At 45.4% G+C, this 20,708-nt stretch overlaps 1 protein-coding gene across 4 annotated transcripts in view; it reads right to left on the reverse strand.

Annotated features, from left to right (window-relative positions):
- Window positions 1-20,708, reverse strand: part of LOC127650635 (NACHT, LRR and PYD domains-containing protein 3-like) — a 106,026-nt gene that overhangs the window by 70,366 nt on the left and 14,952 nt on the right. For 3 of the 4 annotated variants that reach the window (XM_052136196.1, XM_052136197.1, XM_052136198.1), the window contains exons 5-6: window positions 16,010-17,824; window positions 6,164-6,337 (exon numbers count right to left, since the gene is read on the reverse strand). The exons of the other annotated variant lie outside the window; for it this stretch is intronic. In XM_052136196.1, coding sequence (XP_051992156.1) covers window positions 6,164-6,337; window positions 16,010-17,824 — 1,989 coding nt within the window. The remainder of the gene's footprint in view (window positions 1-6,163; window positions 6,338-16,009; window positions 17,825-20,708) is intronic. 4 annotated transcript variants of the gene reach the window in all.

The following is a 20,708-nucleotide window of genomic DNA, read 5'->3' on the forward strand; positions in this document are numbered from 1 at the left end:
TGTTAAAGAGAGTAAAACTAAAAGCACTCATAATTGCTCAAACAGTCTCTATCTGTCACGATTCCTTGTTGTCTGCCCCGTGTTTTCCGTTTCACCCTTCACTGATCACATTCCATGTCACGTTTTCCTTGTTGTCCGCCCCGAGTCTCACTGTCCTTGTAGAAAACTACAATTCCCACAATTCCCGGCATCCCTCACTGCCTGCTCTCATCATTGTTCTCACCTGTGTCTCGTTTAGTCTTTATTGTGTCCTTGTGTATTTAAACCCTGTTTGTTCCTCCATTCTCTTGTCAGTCGTTGTTGAATGTTGACGTTTCCTGTTCATACTGATGTTCTCTCATTGTTCTCTCTCCGTTCCCCTTGTTCGTTTGAGGATACCCCTGCCCTTCGTGGATGTTCGCTGTCTGTCCCACCAGCTGTGTGTTATTTTGTGTTTGAGTTTGATTTTCTTCCCATTGTGGACTTTTCATTTGTTCCTGTGTTTTTATTCATTTATCGCTGTAAATAAAGCCGCACTTAGATCCAACCTCCCGTCTGCCTTCCCCTGATTGCCCCACACCCGTTACAGAACGACCGACCTCACAAATGGATCTAGCGGTGCAACGTGTGAATTATCACCTGCTCTGCATGAAGCAAGGGGACCGACCGGTAGAAGACCACATCCACGACTTCCTTGTTCTGGCAAACGTTTCAGACTTCCCTGACTCCTCCCTTGTGGTCTTCTTCCGGGACAACCTGAGCGACTGGCTGAAGGAGCGTTTGCCACCGGCAACGCGCTACTGGAAGCTCCGCGACTTCATGGAGGCAACGTTACTGGTCTGTGGCTCACCGTTCGCCGTGGGCGTTGCTGAGGGGGACCCAACCTCTCCTCCCCCTGCGGTGACTCTCCAGTCGTCCATGGCGCTTCCTGTCACGCCAGCTCCACCTGTCAGCAAGCTCACTCCCATGCCAGTTGCTTTCCAAGAGCCAGCGCGGCCAACTTCGTCTGCCCGGAGGAGGAAGAGAAGACGGGCTTCCGCCTCCCGGCCCACGCCTGCCCCGGTCTGCGAGCCTGCGCCCCCGTCAGCCACGGTGAGCGAGCCTGCGCCCCCGTCAGCCACGGTGAGCGAGCCTGCGCCCACGTCAGCCATGGTGAGCGAGCCTGCGCCCCCGTCAGCCATGGTGAGCGAGCCTGAGCCCTCGTCAGCCACGGTCAGTGAGCCTGAGCCCTCGTCAGCCACGGTCAGCGAGCCTGAGCCCTCGTCAGTCTTCCAGGGCTCCTCCTCTCGAGCCTCCCAGGGCTCCACCTCTCAAGTCTCTCGAGCCTCCCAGTGCTCCGCCTCTCGAGTCTTCCAGGGCTCCTCCTCTCGAGCCTCCCAGGGCTCCTCCTCTCGAGTCTTCCAGGGCTCCTCCTCTCGAGTCTTCCAGGGCTCCTCCTCTCAAGTCTCTCGAGCCTCCCAGGGCTCCGCCTCTCGAGTCTTCCAGGGCTCCTCCTCTCGAGCCTCCCAGGGCTCCGCCTCTCGAGTCTCTCGAGCCTCCCAGGGCTCCGCCTCTCAAGCCTCCCGAGTCTTCCAGGGCTCCGCCTCTCAAGCCTCCCGAGCCTTCCAGGGCTCCGCCTCTCAAGCCTCCCGAGCCTTCCAGGGCTCCGCCTCTCAAGCCTCTCGAGCCTTCCAGGGCTCCGACTCTCAAGCCTCTCGAGCCTTCCAGGGCTCCGCCTCTCGAGCCTGCCAGGGCTCCGCCTCTCGAGCCTGCCAGGGCTCCGCCTCTCGAGCCTCCCACGGCTCAGCCTCCCGAGCCTCCCAGGGCTCCGCCCCTCAAGCCTCTCGAGTCTTCTAGGGCTCCGCCCCTCAAGTCTCTCGAGCCTCCCAGGGCTCCACCCCTCAAGTCACTCGAGTCTTCCAGGGCTCTGCCTCTCAAGCCTCTCGAGCCTTCCAGGGCTCCGCCTCTCAAGCCTTCCACAGCTCCGCCTCCAGAGCCTCCCGAGCCTTCCACGGCTCCGCCTCCAGAGCCTTCCACAGCTCTTCTCCCCGAGCCTCCTACGGCTCCGCCTCCAGAGCCTCCTACGGCTCCGCCTCCAGAGCCTCCTTCAGCTCCGCCTCCCGAGCCTCCTTCGGCTCTGCTCCCAGAGACTCCAGGGCCTTCTAGGGCTCCACCTCTAGAGCCTCCTACGGCTCCACCTCCCGAGCCTCCTACAGCTCTGCTCCCAGAGACTCCAGAGCCTTCTAGGGCTCCGCCTCTAGAGCCTCCTACGGCTCCGCCTCTCGAGCCTCCTACGGCTCCGCACCCAGAGACTCCCGAGCCTCCTACAGCTCCGCACCCAGAGACTCCTGAGCCTCCTACGGCTCCGCACCCAGAGACTCCCGAGCCTCCTACGGCTCTGCCTCCAGAGCCTTCTACGGCTCCGCCTCCCGAGCCTCCTAAGGCTCCGCCTCCTGAGGCTCCAGGGCTTTCCATGGTTCCGCCTCCCTTGGCTCCACCTCCTGAGCCTCCAGAACCTCCCCCATCTCCGCCTCCTGAGCCTCCCTCAGCTCCGCCTCCTGAGTCTCCCGAGCCTCCCTCGTCTCCGCCTCCCGAGCCGCCCTCGTCTCCACCTCAGAAGTCCTCCTTGGCTCCGCCAGCTCCCTCAGCGGCCACTCCTCCTCCCAGACCTCCTAAACCTGTCCCTGTCCTATGGCCACCTCCCAGGTCTCCTGAACATGTCACACACCCCCATAGACTGCTTGCCTGCCCTTTCGGCCTCCCTGGTCTGCCTGTCTGCCCTTTGTGCCCCCGGGGACTGACTAATTGCCCCCGTGGATTGTCTCCGTACCCCTTGTACCCCCGTGAACTGTCTTGGTGCCCCTTGTTTCCCCCTTGGCCTGTCTGTTTCTTCCCAAGGCTACCCCCTCTCTCCTGTGTTCTTTGTTCATTTTTATTGTTTTTGTCTTTGATTTTAGGACCGTCTGGAATCCGGTCCTTTTGAGGGGGGATTCTGTCACGATTCCTTGTTGTCTGCCCCGTGTTTTCCATTTCACCCTTCACTGATCATATTCCATGTCACGTTTTCCTTGTTGTCCGCCCCGAGTCTCACTGTCCTTGTAGAAAACTACAATTCCCACAATTCCCGGCATCCCTCACTGCCTGCTCTCATCATTGTTCTCACCTGTGTCTCTTTTAGTCTTTATTGTGTCCTTGTGTATTTAAACCCTGCTTGTTCCTCCATTCCCTTGTCGGTCGTTGTTGAATGTTGACGTTGCTTGTTCATACTGATGTTCTCTCATTGTTCTCTCTCCGTTCCCCTGGTTCGTTCGAGGATACCCCTGCCCTTCGTGGATGTTCGCTGTCTGTCCCACCAGCTGTGTGTTATTTTGTGTTTGAGTTTGATTTTCTTCCCATTGTGGACTTTTCATTTGTTCCTGTGTTTTTATTCATTTATCGCTGTAAATAAAGCCGCACTTAGATCCAACCTCCCGTCTGCCTTCCCCTGATTGCCCCACACCCGTTACACTATCACTCAACACAACATCTGATTGTCACAACTCACAATCGTGTATCATGTATTTGCAGCCTCACTGTAATTCACATAAAAATCAAAGATGGCACTGCTGTGAATAAGGTCTATAGAGGAACAATGTATAAATGCAATACTCTCATTACATCACTTTTCATTTGACACCTGCAGAAATCCAGCCACGATGAAAAATCATTTCTTCAAACACATTTTTATTCAGTCGTTTGTTCCTCACTGTGCATTAGTTAAAGATATTGCTGTTTTGTGTTCTTCTTTTGGGTTTGTATTTTTATTATATTTTGCTCTGTCTTTTCCCTGTTCCTAAGATGGATTTTGTGTCGAGGAACTGAGGAACATTTGAGTTGATATCAGACTGTCAGATTCTGAGTGATAACCTCATGTGAGACCGACGTTGAGGAGTTTGTAAAGTGCTCTTCACAATCTAGAGGTGAATTGTGAGACTCTATCTGAAACTGTCCTCTGGTACTCCATCAACTCAAATGTCATCCCAGCAAACTAAAGGCTCCAGGTGAAATATATGTCAGAAATATTTCACTTCTTTATACAATAATTCTATATATACTAATATACTAATAATAATTCACTCATATATTACAATAATATTCAACCTGACTGTGTTCCAAAACACAAGTGTGTGAAGATGTTGTTTTTGTTCATTGTGTTCATTCACAGAAATGTTTTGTAATATGAATAAACATCATTCATCCTTCTTTGTTTACTGAAAAACTGTGTGGAAAACATGCTTTCATTACTTGTAACACAATTTATGTCTTGCTTAAAATATTTTGAATCTACTTGGCTACAACGGCTGTTTGGTTAAAATGATGTTCCCTCTGATTAAAAAAATACTCTTATGATGTTTCAGAGCAAATACACAAATATTGATAAATACATAAAATATGCAGAACATTATTGAGATATATATTAAACAGTATATCACCTACCTGCAGTCTCACTGACTACTATTATTATATCATATTTCATGTTGTTTCTGTGTATTTTTTTGTTTCTATGTGGTATCAAATCAAATTCTACTGTATATCTGCAGCAAGTTTCTTCCTCATCTGAATATTTTAAGAAGATTGTCCTAAAGAGCTGGTCAAAAATGTATGTTGTGATATTGTGAATTTTGAACTGTGATGTCAGAAAAACTTGATTCACTTGGAAGGAACCAGATTCAGCAGAGGGAGCCCATCCACATGTACACAGTAGTGGTCGACTGATATAATCGCCAAGGCCGATAAATCGGATGATATTCTGACATTTTTAATGATTGGCGTTGGCCGATAAATTTCCCTGTTTGGCATTGAAAATCTTCCTGTTTGCAGTTTGTTTTGTTGTTACATGCCATCGTGTAACTACAATAATATTTCGGTGAGAAACAGTGTAAGACACGTTTGAGTTCATGTTAAAGTTCCTGCCTGTTTCATTCTCCCTCTCTCTCCTCAACAGTTCCCTGTAACTTGTAGCTGTCTTGTCTAGTGACAAAAAGGCAAATATCAATCAAACTATTATCATTTACTGTCTGCAAATATGCGCATATCCAATAAACCAACTTTACACAACTTGAGCATATCCAGCATCCTGTTGAACGCTCGTATTTCTTCATATGATGCGCATATTCTAACAGTCCTCAACAGTTCCCTGTAACTTTTCTTATGATAAAAGGCAAATATCACTAAAATGTATATTATATACCGTCTGCAAATATGCACATATCTCATTTAAACAGATGTCATTCACGAACCTCAAGAGAATCCGGTGTTTTCTTCCCGTCAAAAGCTCATCTAATATTTTCCTCTGAAGCGAGTATTCCATCAGCCAGAATCAAAAACATCAGGATAAAAAGATCCTCTTACTCACAAATCATGAAGTAGGCGATACAGGCTGTTTAAACTGTCAGGAGATGGATCCGCATGAGCACGTGAGTGCAACTTCAAGGCTGCGTCTGAAACCAGGAAAATGCTACCTCTGGGGTCTGTATACGAGTGTACGATGAAAATAAGGTGCTTTTCAAACTGTTCGGATATCAGTTTCCTTAAATGTTCAATTAATTCAAAAAAGCTGTCAGTTAAGCCAATAACTGATTAGGTAGCAAATCAGCTGCCTACATTTTTGGTTGCAGCCCAAGATAAAAGCGCTTCATGTGTGCTTAGAGTACATTTCTTATTCACTATACACTGTTTGTACAATTGGTTTGATTCTGTATTTCTTGAGTAAATGCGATTGCTAATGTGGACATGCCATTCATGGTTGCTGGACTACTGTATGTACTGTTATTTCCTTCCAAGTATATAACAATTTCTTCACTTTCATCAATAAATTACTAAAATGACTAAAATGTGATGACTAAACAGAAATCTGAAGAAAATGCTATCTACCATTTAAAATTCAATATTATCTTTTTGTTTTGTGTGAAATTCAATAAATATTGTGCTAAATAAGAGTTTATAATTATTATTTTTAGCAATTTTATTTTGTTACTATAATAAATTGTGTGAAATAGCGGCCTTGTATCGATCTATCGGTCACCCTGCACTCTGGATATTGGTATTACATTGGCCATTAAGAACCCCATATCGGTCGACCACTGGTACAAAGTAACCACAGCTATGAACCACAATATATTCATAACGTATATTCCAATGCACTAATGAATCTGCAAACACAAACCTCAGTATTTCCAGTGTACATTGAGGACTCTTCAGTGCATCAGAGAGCAGCTTCACTCCTGAATCCTGCAGGTCATTGTTACTGATATCCAGCTCTCTCAGACTTGAGGAGTTTGAGCTGAGAACCGAAGCCAGTGCTGAACAACTTTGCTCTGTCAGATTGCAGCCCATCAGACTGAGAGAGAAATTACAAGATAACAGTGTGTTAATCTATACGTTTTAGTATAGGCTTATCAGTACAGCTGTTGTGTAAAACGAAAAAATATATGGCCCCCAAAAAAATGTTGATTGCTCATAGGCGTTTGTAAAAAATTGTTTAAGTACTTCTACTGTCAAGACCTGGTCTGGACTGCCAAACTTGTTTTGTTCTGGAGTTCTGCATGTTTTGGTCCATGTGTGCATTTGTTTTGAGCTCATGTCTTAGTTGTGTCAGCCATGTGCTCTCCTTACTCCCTCTCCTCATTCCCCCTTGCCACACATCCTCATCTGGTCCTCATTGTGTTGATTGTCATCACCTGTTCCTCATGTGCTTTGCCTCTACATATTGTCGCTTCTACTCTCTTGTGTCTTTCAGGTCGTTTTTAGAGTTTGGTTAGTCAGTCATTCCTAGTCTGTGTCCCTGGTTTGTGTTTTGTTAGTTTATTTTATTAATTTCATGTTGGTGCTGTTCATTTTAATGTGAAAGTTTTTGGTTTGTATTTTGTTCTTTATTTTTTTTTTATAAAAGCTCTTTTATTTCCATCTGTCACTCACTTCGACGTTGTGTCGAAGAAGCGACACTAGGGGTCTCTCTTGAGAGCCTCTTGCATCTCTGAACTTTGAGAAAAGGCCAATGAGAAATTGGCAGACAGAATTTGCATGTCCCGCCCCCGGACATACGGGTATTTAAGGCAGGAAATGCGTCTGTTTCATTCAGAAATTTTCTTCAGAGCGACCGGTTGTGCTCCTTGCGACAGCCCTGGCAAATTCCCCTGAGGAAGTACCTTCTTTCTCAGGGACGGGGCATGCTCTGGCATCCGCGCCTAGACCTCTGGAACCTCCACGTCTGGCCACTGGATGGGATGCGGAAGATCTAGCTGGCCTACCACCTACTGTCATAGACATAATCATTCAAGCCAGAACCCCTTCTACCAGGCAACTTTACGCCCTGAAGTGGCGCTTGTTCGCAAATTGTTGTTTTTCCCACACTGAAGACCTACAGGGGTGCGCAGTCCTGTCAGTGCTCTCATTTCTGCAGTAGAGGTTAGAGGGGAGGCTGTCCCCCTCCACCTTGAAGGTGTATATAGCCGCTATCGCGGCCCACCACGACGCAGTAGACGGCAAGTCTTTGGGTAAGCATGACTTAGTTTTAAGGTTCCTAAGAGGCGCCCGGAGATTGAATCACTCCCGGCCAAGCCTGTTCCCCTCCTGGGATCTCTCTGTGGTCCTCTCGGGCCTTCAGAGACCTCCCTTTGAGCAGCTAGAATCAGTCGGACTCAAGGCCCTCTCTTTAAAGACAGCCTTACTGATCGCTTGTCGCAGGTTCCTACGACTCCCTTCAGAGACCAGATAGTGAACCTGCAAGCACTGCCACGGGAGGGACCAGGCCCAGGCCCAGCCCCTTCATTGCTGTGTCTGGTATGTGCTTTGCGTATCTATTTGGACCGCACGCAGAGCTTTAGACGTTCTGAGCAGCTCTTTGTCTGCTTTGGTGGACAGCGGAAAGGGAACTCTGTCTCCAAACAGAGGCTTTCCCACTGGGTGTTTTACGCCATAGCATTGGCTTATCACACCCAGGCTATTCCCACCCCCTTGCAGGTTCGAGCACACTTGACCAGAAGTGTGGCATCCTTGTGGGCACTGGCCAAAGGCGCCTCCCTAGCAGACATGTGCAGAGCAGCAGGTTGGGAAACACCCAATACATTTACAAGATTTTACAATCTCAGGGTTGAGTCAGTTTCGTCCCGTGTTTTCTCAGGTCAGAGCCGGTAGAACTCGGTAACGTGGTGACAACTGACCAGGTGGACCGCTTGCACCTAGCGCCTTTTCTCTCCACCGAGGTAATACCGTGCGCTCTTACCCCAGGAGATCCCACTTACTGGACCACTTACACTCCCTGGATGACTCCTCCCTAGCCCTCTGGTCCACGAATTCAGCGGAGGAATTTGCCAACCAAGACCAATGCGGGTAATCAATCTACCCTGCACTGGCATAGGTGCTCCACATGTCAAGACACCTATGTGGACTTATCCCCCTGTGTGTATTTTCTGCGGTACGGTCCCCTTGCGAGCTGACCCACGTCTCCCTTGGGTAGTCCTCACGGATCCACAGTCGCCGTGTTTGTAGCTTCTCCTCCCTCTCGGTAAGGTAGGATCTACCACCGCACCATTCTCCACATGTGACCTAAAAGCCCATGTGATGTATTTCACCATCCTTTGCCTCCCCCAGTCTTGGCAGGTGTGGTCTCCGCAGGGTCTTTCCCCCATGAAAGAACAGGGAAAGAACTCCTTCCCTGATGTGTATGATAGCGTTAAGATGGCCCCAGCTGCTTTAGCTCTATGCGAGAAACATAGAGAGAGAAAAGGCGCGGCTGGCACGGCTTGCTCCCATGCTTGGCACATCGCCTTGATACCCCTATCGGGACGTAAAGAACCAGAAGGTTTGGCGATTTTGTGGGGCATTGGGGAAGGGTACATGCTGTCTGGCACAGCCTGTCATTTTGGCATGCAAGCTACCTGCCTGCACCGGTGTCAGAAACGCACGTACACATTTCAGCGCATGGTGTGATTGAAATTGGACCCCTAGTGTCGCTTCTTCGACACAACGTGTTACTGTTACTGTTGTAACCTTCATTCCCTGATTGAGGGAATGAGCCGTTGTGTCCTCCCGGCCACGTCGCTGAACCAAACCACTGTTAATGCCGTACCTCATCGTCGGCTTCTCAGACAAATCCTGAATGACACATTTCCCGCCTTATATACCCGTATGTCCGGGGGCGGGACATACAAATTCTGTCTGCCAATTTCTCATTGGCCTTTTCTCAAAGTTCAGAGATGCAAAAGGCTCTCAAGAGAGACCCCTAGTGTCGCTTCTTTGACACAACGTCTCGTTCCCTCCATCAGGGAACAGAGGTTACAACAGTAACCTTGATGTTATTGATGGAAAGGCAACAGTGCATTCAATGAAATACATGATTAATATTCACTTCTCTAGACATAATTAACAGAATTATTTATTTTGATACTGTTTTATTGTTATTGTTATGATAAATAACAGCTACAACAATCATAATTCAGCAAATACGAAGCAGAAATTCATAGATGTGATTTTTAATATGTATGTTTTGCATGTACAGAAAATCACACATTTACTGTAATTACAAAAGATTTTTGTTATATATTAGCAACATAAACAATCATATATATCGTATTCCCCATTGAGGTGCATCTCTTGCACTAAACAGTGATACAAATAATAAATAGCTATGCATACTGTAACGAATGAGGCAGCGAGGAGAAGCGGATCCAAATGCAGACTTTTATTAAAAAGGTAAACAGGCAAAACACAAAGGAAAATCCCTTGATGGGGAAACAAAACATAAACGAGTAAACTCGTCAATAGACTAGTGAGACAGTGGAGCTAAACAAGGGACAAAAGTGAACCTATGGAGTGCAAAAAGTGACAGAAGCGGAAAACAGAGAACACGGGGATCGTTACATAGCCCCCCCTCAAAAGGACCGGATTCCAGACGGTCTCAACAAACTGACATACAAAAAGACAAAAATATTCCAGGCGAGGGGAGCTAGAAGAGGGGAAGAAAAAACAAACAGAACAGGACACAAGGACAGATCAAGGAGGTACAAGAGACACAGAGACGGATTCAGGAAGCACAAGGGGCAATTAGGCAGACCATGGAGGCACAGGGGCCAGACAGGCAAACCAGGGAGGAGAAAAGGGAAATGAGACAGTTCACTGGGGCAACTAGGCAGTCCATGGAGATACAAGGGACAGTCAGATAGATCCGGGAGGCCGAGAGGGAAGGCAGGCAGTCTATGGGGTTGTGATATCGGGCTAGGGTCAGGTGGTCTTGGAATCCTCCACCGGGAAGGAACTGGTTTAGGAGGCCAGGGAGGTATTGACTGGGCAAGGGCAGGTCTAGGTGAACTGGGAGGCTGCCACAATAGGTGAGCAGGTTTGGATGGCCCGGAAGTTGGCCACGAGACAGGGACAGTTTTAGGTGGCCTGGGAGTTGGCCACGAGACAGGGACAGGTTTAGGTGGCTTGGGAGTTGGCCACGAGACAGGGACAGGTTTAGGTGGCCTGGGAGTTGGCCACGGGACAGGGACCGGTTCAGGAGGCCTGGGAGGAGGCCACAAGATAGGGGCCGGGTCAGAAGGCCTGGGAGGAGGACACAGGTCAGGAACAGGGTCAGGGGCCCTGGGAGGAGGCCCTAGAGGCGGAGACCTGGAAGGCTCTGGCGGCGGGGCCGATGGAGGTGGCGCCATAGGAGGCTTTAGGGGCGGAGACCTGGAAGGCGGCGCCGTGGGAGGTTTCAGAGGCGAAGACCTGGCAGGCTCTGTATTCTCTGGGGGTAGAGCCGTAGGAGGCTCGGGAGGCGGAGCCGCAGGAGGCTCAGGGGGCGGAGCCGTAGGAGGCTCGAGGGGCGGAGCTCTAGAAGGTTCTGGAGTTTCTGGGAGCAGAGCCGTAGGAGGCTCGGGAGTCTCTGGGAGAAAGGCCGCGGAAGACTCGAGAGGCTTGAGGGGCGGAGCCCTGGAAGACTCGAGAGGCGGAGCCCTGGAAGGCTCGAGTGACTTGAGCGGAGCCCTGGAAGGCTCGAGGGGTGGAGCCCTGGAAGGATTGAGAGGCGGAGCTCTGGAAGGCTCGAGAGGCTTGAGAGGCGGAGCCCTGGAAGGCTCGAGAGGCTTGAGAGGCGGAGCTCTGGAAGGCTCGAGAGGCTTGAGAGGCGGAGCCCTGGAAGGCTCGAGAGGTGGAGCCCTGGAAGGCTCGAGAGGCTGGAGGGGCGGAGCCCTGGAAGGCTCGAGAGGCTTAAGAGGCGGAGCCCTGGAAGGCTCGAGAGGATGGAGGGGCGGAGCCCTGGAAAGCTCGAGGGGCGGAGCCCTGGAAGCTCGGAAGGCGGAGCTCTGGAAAGCTCGGAAGGCGGAGCTCTGGAAAGCTCGGAAGGCGGAGCTCTGGAAAGCTCGGAAGGCGGAGCTCTGGAAAGCTCGGAAGGCGGAGCTCTGGAAAGCTCGGAAGGCGGAGCTCTGGAAAGCTCGGAAGGCGGAGCTCTGGAAAGCTCGGGAGGCTCGGAAGGCGGAGCTCTGGAAAGCTCGGAGGGCGGAGCTCTGGAAAGCTCGGAAGGCGGAGCTCTGGAAAGCTCGGAAGGCAGAGCTCTGGAAAGCTCGGAAGGCGGAGCTCTGGAAAGCTCAGGAAGCTCGGAAGGCAGAGCTCTGGAAAGCTCGGAAGGAGGAGCCCTGGGAGGCTCGAGGGGTGCTGGCTCTTGGACGGTCATGGCTACTGGTGCTGGCTCTTGGACAGTCATGGCTACTGGTGCTGGCTCTTGGACAGTCATGGCTACTGGCACTGGGATGGATAAGACCACAGATGCTGGCTCAGGGACGGTCGAGGCTACAGGCGTTGGCTCACTGACGTCGGAGGCTACAGGCGCTGGCTCAGGGACGACCAAGGCGTCAGGCACTGGCTCACTGACCTCTGAGGCGACAGGCTCTGGCTGGATGACCGTGGTATGCACTGGCTTGGGTTCGCTGACCGTGGCTGACGAGGGCTCTGGCTCGCTGACCGTAGCTGACGAGGGCTCTGGCTCGCAGACCGGGGCAGGCTCTGGCTTGCTGACCGTAGCTGGCGTGGGCTCTGGCTCGCTCACAGTGATATGCGTGGGTACTGGTTCGCTCACAGTGATAGGCGTGAGCCGGGAGGCGAAAGCCTGTCGTCGTCGTCGTCTCCTCCTCCTCCTCCTCCTCCTCCTCCTCCTCCGGGCAGACGAAGTGGACCGTACTGGCTCGCTGGCCGTGGCAGGCATGAAGGGACGAACCACGGGCGAATGGAGTACCAACACTGTGGGAGGAGTGGCCGGGCACTCCTCGATGACATCCACAGTGTATGGTGAAGCGCAGACCAGCAGAGTCTCCTCAATGAAGTCTTGGAGCTTCCAACCGTACGTCGTTGGTGGCAACCGTTCCCGGAGCGCACAACTCAGGTTGGCCCGGAAAAACGCCACCAGGTCGGAGTCAGGGAAGTCAGTGGCACCCGCAATCAAGAGGAAATCGTGGGTGTAGTCCTCCACCGAACGGTCTCCCTGCTTGAGGCTTAGCAGCTTGCACGTAAAGCCGCTGGATCCATGTGGTCTGTCATTCTGTAACGAATGAGGCAGCGAGGAGAAGCGGATCCAAATGCAGACTTTTATTAAAAAGGTAAACAGGCAAAACACAAAGGAAAAACCCTCGATGGGGAAACAAAACATAAACGAGTAAACTCGGGCAGGGGAAACATTCCAGGCTTGACATCATACAATGACAGACAAGGAAAGAACAAGAAGCAGGGCTTAAATACACAGGGAGTGATGTCTAAATGGGACACAGGTGAGAACAATGAACAAAATGGCAGTGATGATGACAGGTGGATACTGGGAAGTGTAGTTCTTTTTAACAATAGACTAGTGAGACAGTGGAGCTAAACAAGGGACAAAAGTGAACCTATGGAGTGCAAAAAGTGACAGAAGCGGAAAACAGAGAACACGGGGATCGTTACACATACAGGACAAATGAGGCCCATATTTTGAGGGAACATAGAGACAATATTAAAATTAATATACTATAAATATTAAATGAATAATTACTTTACCAATATCATGCATTTTTACAAGTACATTTTTATTTACACATTTGGCAAGTATCTAGTGTTCATGATAAAGTTAAACAAAGAAGTATTAATAATTCTCCCCTTGCACACATAGATTTGATTGGAATACATCACATCTGGTCGGGTGTTGCATACGGTATAGTCGCTCGAGGTCAACATTTTTAATGCTTGCAAAGCTCAAATCAGATCAAAAATTCTCAAATCAGATCCCAAAATTCCACATCCGCAGATGGGTCATCACTCCACGCACCCCCTGTGTGACTCTCCAGAGGAAATTAATGTGGAGGTCGTTTGTCATGTGCAGTGAAAAGGTCGACTTTACAGTGTTAAAACGGAGAAAACACATACAAATATACTGAACACTTACTCTGATCTCTAAAGATTTGAGCTATTGTTCACTTATCTGTTTATGATATCTGCAGTAGTGAACATAATAATGACTATATCAACTTGCTTTAAGCATTCAGCGAGAGAGAATTTCATGAATTAAATGTTTGCATTAACTGTTGTGTTTTAACTAGGGCTGTCGATTTAACGCGTTAATTTAGTGCGATTAATTTTACAAAAATAACGCGTTTAAATTTTTTAGCGCATTTTAAAATCGCACTTCCCCCAGACCATAATTAGGAAGATTCCTGAAAAATGCTTGTAGTACCACCTGTTTACTCCAGAGGACAGTAAGTGAAACTTCAGCTGTATGAGCAACGCACACTTTATTACAGTGAAGAAAACACATCAGTAGGCGTTCTTGTGTTCAAAACACACGAAGGGATCTCAAGATGGGTTTAAAAATTGAGTATTAAACCATATTTAACTTGACACAGTGACCTAAACATTTTATGTTTCTGATGCAACGCACCCGAGACGCGACACAAGCATGTCTGACGCAGGGTGTGGATGGATTGAGATGGTGCAAAATTCTGAAATTACCCCATAAATATCTAATCACAATTAAAATCAAATAAATTTCCTTCAAACTTATTTATAAGTACTACCTCACTAATTATTTTCTTGTAGAGAGATTTAATTGTGATGTGGATATATTCTGACATTTTGTGGTCTGCAGGAGGAAACATTTTTTCATTTATTTTGGAGTTGTCCCGACTCGACTTGTTTTGCTCTGATTTCTGCAGGATTGTTAGACATCATATTATTCCCAGCGTTTAACTTTGTTTTGAAAAGGTTTTATTCTGTTTTTTTTAAGCTATGACATGTCTCTTCATAATGAATATTATTTGATAAATGTTCTGCTTTTGTTGGCAAAGTTTAGTATTCATAAATGTAAGTATGGTGGTTATAAACCATTAGATTTAATTCAGAGGTTCAGCAATACCTAAGAACAATTTCCAATTTGAGTAACAAGAAAGCTGTAAAGTGTATTGAAATATGTAAACAATTTGATATTTGTATTTAAACTGTTTATTTATTTTCCTTTTTGATGTTGTTTGTTTTAATATACCTCTTGGCTCTAGAAGTAAAAGTTTTGTAAGCATTAATTTAAAGAAATCATAATAAATCTCTGATTGATAAATTCACTTGTGTAATGGATTGCTGTGAACTGTATGCCAATGATTGATTTATGATCAACAATATGGTAATAATCAATACATTGTATTCTAAAGCTGCTTTTTGTATTGTCTTATCAATGATTAACTCTTCTGCTACAAGAATGTAATGCATATATATATATATATATATATATATATATATATATATATCGGGAGACCATGTAATTAATTCGATTAAAATTTTTAATCGATTGACAGCCGTAGTTTTAACATGTTCTGTCAACTTAAAAACATCAGAAAAATAAATTGCCCATGACCAGCTCTACATAGAGGATGTCGTTATAGAAGCCTGTTATGAAGTATTGTTGAAAGCAGTTTGCTGCTGTTTTTAAGGATTGTGTCCACTCATTAAAAATAAATTGCATAACTTTTTCTGAACAGCTATAATTCCCTCTCACTTCAGCAGCTGTATATCTGTCTGTCCATGATGTTTCCTCACCTGATAGTGACCAGGTGATACACACTTTTAGGGAAAATACAGTCATTACAGAGGAGCAATGTTAAATACAATTCACCCATGACATGACCTTAAACCTTTAAACCTTTCAGTAATTATCTCATGTTTCACCTCTGCTCATTTCTCTTCAGTGGCTTCTGGTTCCTGTTAGAATCGAATTGAAGACACTTTTCTGATCTGAAGACACTTTTCTGATCTGAAGACACTGTTCTGATCTGAAGACACTGTTCTGATCTGAAGACACTGTTCTGATCTGAAGACACTGTTCTGATCTGAAGACACTTTGAAGACACTGTTCTGATCTGAAGACACTGTTCTGATCTGAAGACACTGTTCTGATCTGAAGACACTGTTCTGATCTGAAGACACTGTTCTGATCTGAAGACACTTTGAAGACACTGTTCTGATCTGAAGACACTTTGAAGACACTGTTCTGATCTGAAGACACTGTTCTGATCTGAAGACACTTTGAAGACACTGTTCTGATCTGAAGACACTGTTCTGATCTGAAGACACTGTTCTGATCTGAAGACACTGTTCTGATCTGAAGACACTGTTCTGATCTGAAGACACTGTTCTGATCTGAAGACACTGTTCTGATCTGAAGACACTGTTCTGATCTGAAGACACTGTTCTGATCTGAAGACACTGTTCTGATCTGAAGACACTGTTCTGATCTGAAGACACTTTTCTGATCTGAAGACACTTTTCTGATCTGAAGACACTTTTCTGAACTGAAGACAGTGTTGTCAGTCCTGTACCTCATGACATTCAATTCCCTATCAAGTCATTACACCACAATCAGACCTCTGATCTCAAAATAACCTCACAAAAATCTCTTTGGTGTAGTAAGCATTGTGAATGTTCAGCTACCTGTCCTGATAAATGACTTTAGTGTGATTTCCCCTTTGTAGCCTAAATGCGATGATGTTTGAACAATGTTGTGATTATTGTGAGTGCTACTTACTGAACTGATCTGGATTCTTTCATCACAGGCAGCAGATACTGAAGAACTTCATCTGCTTTATTTTGTGCTCCAATAAACTGTTTCAGATCAAACACATCCATCTTCTGCTCTGAGGTCATCAACACATACACTACAGCTGACCACTGTGAAGAGGAGAGTTTTGTTTCTTTTATTTCTCCAGATTTCAGATAATCTTGTATCTCTGTCACAAGTGAATCATCACCCAGTTCATTCAGACAGTGAAACAGATTGATGGATTTCTCTGAAGAGTGATTCTCCCTGATCTTCTGCTTGATGTATTTCACTGTTTCCTCTTTGTTGTAGGAGCAGCTTCCTGTCTGTGTCGGCAGTTCTTGTAAGAGAGTGTGATTAGACTCCAATGAGAGACCCAGAAAGAAACGAAGGAAGAGATCCAGATGTCCATTCTTACTCTTTAAAGTCTCATTCACAGCTGTCTGATGCAGGTCAAGCATAGAAACCTGTTTTGATGAATTCTGTTTCATCAACTTTAAAACTTTGGAGAAGAGTCTTTGTTTGATGATTTGTTCAAACACATTAATGTTGCTGTTTGTAAAGGAGAGGTGCACATATAGAGCTGCCAGATGTTCCTGAATGCTCAGATGAACAAAGCAGAACACTTTCCCCTGATACAACCCAAACTCCTCTCTGAAGATCTGAGTGCACAATCCCGAGTACACTGATGCTTCTGTCACATCAATGTCACACTCTCTCAAGTCTTCCTCATAGAAGATCAGATTTCCTTGCACAAGCTGCTCAAAAGCCAGTTTCCCCAGTTTGAGGATCATGTCTCTGTTTTTAATTTTCTTCTCATAGTCCTTCTCATGTTTGATGTTTGTCTGAATGATCAGGAAGTGAGTGTACATTTGAGTGAGAGTCTTGGGGATCTGTCCTCTCTCTGCTTTACTCAACAGTCTCTCTAGAACAGTGGCTGAAATCCAGCAGAACACTGGGATGTGACACATGATGAAGAGGCTTCTTGATGACTTCAGGTGAGTGATGATTCTGTTGGCCAGACTCTGATCTCTGATTCTCTTCCTGAAGTATTCCTCCTTCTGTGGGTCATTGAAGCCTCGTACCTCTGTCACCCGATCAACACACTCAGAGGGGATGAGATCAGCTGCTGCTGGTCTGGAGGTGATCCAGATGAGAGAAGAGGGAAGCAGATTCCCTTTGATGAGGTTTGTCAGCAGCACATCCACTGAGGCTGATTCAGTGACATCATACAATCTCACATTGCTCTGAAAATCCAGAGACAAACGACACTCATCCAGACCATCAAAGATGAAGAAAACTTTATGTTCATCTCTGGATATTTCCATTTCTTTTGTTTCACTGAATAAATCCTGAAGAAGATCTGAAAGACTGAGTTTTTTGTCCTTCATCAGATTGAGCTCTCTGAAAGGAAGTGGAAATATGAAGTGGACGTCCTGATTGGCTTTCCCTTCAGTCCAGTCCACAATGAACTTCTGCACAGAGACAGTTTTTCCAATTCCAGCAACTCCTTTAGTCAGCACAGTTCTGATGGGTTTGTGTTGTCCAGGTAAAGGTTTGAAGATGTCATTGCATTTGATTGGTGTGTCCTCTGTTGTTGCTCTTCTAGACTGTTTCTCAATCTGTCTCACCTCATGTTCATTATTGATCTCTCCTCTTTCACTCTCTGTGATGTAGAGCTCTGTGTAGATCTCATTCAGGAGTGTTGGGTTTTCCTGCTTTGCTGTTCCCTCACACAAACACTGAAACTTCTTCAGCAGATTGGATTTGAATGTGTTTTGGACTTCAACATGTTGCAAGTGACTGTAAGATTGAAATCATTTTTTGTTATAATTTCAGTCTTTTGTCAAATATGTCCTTTAAAATAAGTATATATTTCATCATGTCATTTTAAGTGTTACTCAAATCTAAAATTACATAAAACGTTTGTCACTGAAAAAAAATTATATTTTAGTTGACGATAACGTGCAAAATGCCAAAAAACGTGATGAACTGTAATAGACCCAACTTAAACAAATATTCTTAAACATGTATCAAACATATAAAAGTCAGACTGCATACACAATACTGAACAACTGTCCTTGTTGTAAAAACCTGAGTTCCTGAAATAATATACTCGAGTATAAGCGACACTTTAGAAGTTAGTCTGCTGTTTTCTGAATTCTTCATACTTTAGAAACTGATATTCATTTTTTGTGTTTAGCCAGTGCAGGATATTGCATTGAGTGTATATTGTGTTTCTTACAGAAACAGCGCATTCACAACGCGCGTTACACATATTATGACCAGGTGCGTAACTTAGATCAAGTTCACCTGTTCATTCGGTTCATTGACTCTGCAGATGCAAGTAATAATATTACATACATGTTGTGGATATAGTGATTCATTTCATATGTAAATATGATGTGTTTGAGTGAAGTAATTCATCTGTTTTAATGCTGTACATTGTGTCAGAATTCAGTGCTTTCAACCTGTGCAGATCAAGTGGGGAAATTCAGGATATGAAATTAACTTTTTTGCCCACCAGCCACAGTGGAGGGTGAATGCCCAATTATACCAGCCACTTTTCAAATATACTGAATGTAAAACTTGTTTGCAAATGACTCATGAACGAAAATCTGTTGAACAACTGATTGAGATGGAGGAATGTCATTCGTTCAGTTTGGCATGTGAGCCAATCACGTTCAACATGGAGAGACAGGGGTGAAATGCATTAAGACAAGTTTATAAGTATACACAAAACATATTCTCAGTTTTATGAATATTTAAAAATGATTGAAGACCATTGTGGTGAACATCAGTTAAGATGGCACTCCAGGAACCAGTTTATGGAAGATGTGCCACAATGTGATTGCACATTACACTGCGTGTGTACAGTGCTCGAGCACTCTGCTGATCATGAGATTTGTGTTACGCGTCCTGTACGTTTGCTTCAAAATCTAAATATACTTTAGTCGAAAGATTTGCCATTTGTGCTGCCAACTGTTATGGTGTTTAAACTATTTTAAAGTGTCTTCGTACTTTTCTAGACATGCAAATTCCATTTGTCTTCCTTTGTGTTTGTTTTAAAGACTGACTTTAGCATGAGCTAATAGTATTCGAGTGCGGCTGAGACGAAGCATATCATGGTTGGACCCTCTGAGTAAATACACCCCTTCAACTGGGCTAGTCAGTCATTTTGTTCATGTCGTGAGCAAACTTCAATGTAAAGGACTGGTAATCTTGTTCGTGAGCCGTGACTGACATGAATGAATCAGTCATCATGAACAATGATCAGATGAATAAGATGAGATGCATGTTGTTCGTTCATATCGTCAATCTCGTCCAACAAGAAAAGGAGCCAGATGAATTATTATTTGGGATTTTTTAGAGTGATGACCACACATTACAATGACATATGGACGTTATTTTTAGGCTAGTATTGTTATCCTTACTTTGTATAGCTCGATAAAAGTTGGGTTTAGCATTTTTAGACACTTTAGATTTTTTGCATTTTTAACATAATCGGCATCGGCCAATATCCAAGTATATCAAGCCGATTATTAGGCAGGCGCATCTGTGGGCAGCCTAGTGTTGTTGTGGAACACGTGTTGGACGCACGCTGCCCCTAGAGTCATTTTCCAGACCTCATCCAGTGCCTAAGGAAGGAGCTAAGTTCCTTAGAGAAAACAGTAAGGATTAAATTTGTATAACTTCTTTATATTTAATTAAAAACTTTTGATATGTTACTGTCAACTTCAAGAAAAAAACGTGACAAACGCGATAGTTGACATGACGTTCGGCTACTTTGGATATTGATAGCGTAGTTGAAGTTGCATTATCACAGCAGAAGGGTTGCTATCATGTCACAATAAGTAAGCAAGAATTTTGCAATTACAGACAGTGAATCTGAGACTTTATTTGTTCTGTTTGTGTGTCTTATATTTGAGAGGGTTGTCACTCAATGCAGAGAAATAAGTAATAAAGATACCAACGCGCTATAGGCTATTGAAGGACTGGCTGTGTAAGTGTAAGTGTAACGGGTTGTATATGGGTTCTTTTAAATTGCTGCATAAATGGGGACAGCGCCCTCTGCTGGCGTCATTTTCACATTGCACTGTGGCGCTAAAAATAACGATTTCTGGGTAATCCACAGCAGAACTTCTGATAACTGCTGTGGTAAGTCGCATGTTAAACACTGCAGAGACAATATTAGCCAAAATGCTCTAAAGCCCTTCACACAATATTTTATTTTACTGTATTTTTGTTGTGAAGTAAATTAGAGATGAATGCCGTTTGTTTGGCGTCGAGTGAGTCATTAGTTTTATGGCTTTTAATGCTATTCCTCCATCTGACTTAATGTGCGTTGTGTAGGGCTGTTTATGTCTCTGTCCGTGATGTCGACATGCCTATCCTGATTCAGCTTGGTTTCCCCATGTGCAGGTAACTGATAATTGAATTTGATGTTGACTTTTGTTATATGACAAATGTATAAATGTTACTATAGCAGCTATATTCCAGTGTTGAAGACACTGTACTGTTTCATATAGCTTCTGTTTTCTACAGCAGAAATGCCTTAGAAGCTGAGGATTTAATTTATTTTATTTTACATTTTACTGTGAAGTAGACAAAGTATTGTAAAACATATATTACTGTACTTTTGTTAAAAATAACCATTCCACTATACGATCACAGTTGAACAAGTTTA

This window comes from Xyrauchen texanus, chromosome 10 (genome assembly GCF_025860055.1).
Source record: "Xyrauchen texanus isolate HMW12.3.18 chromosome 10, RBS_HiC_50CHRs, whole genome shotgun sequence".
NCBI classification, from domain to species: Eukaryota; Metazoa; Chordata; class Actinopteri; order Cypriniformes; family Catostomidae; genus Xyrauchen; species Xyrauchen texanus.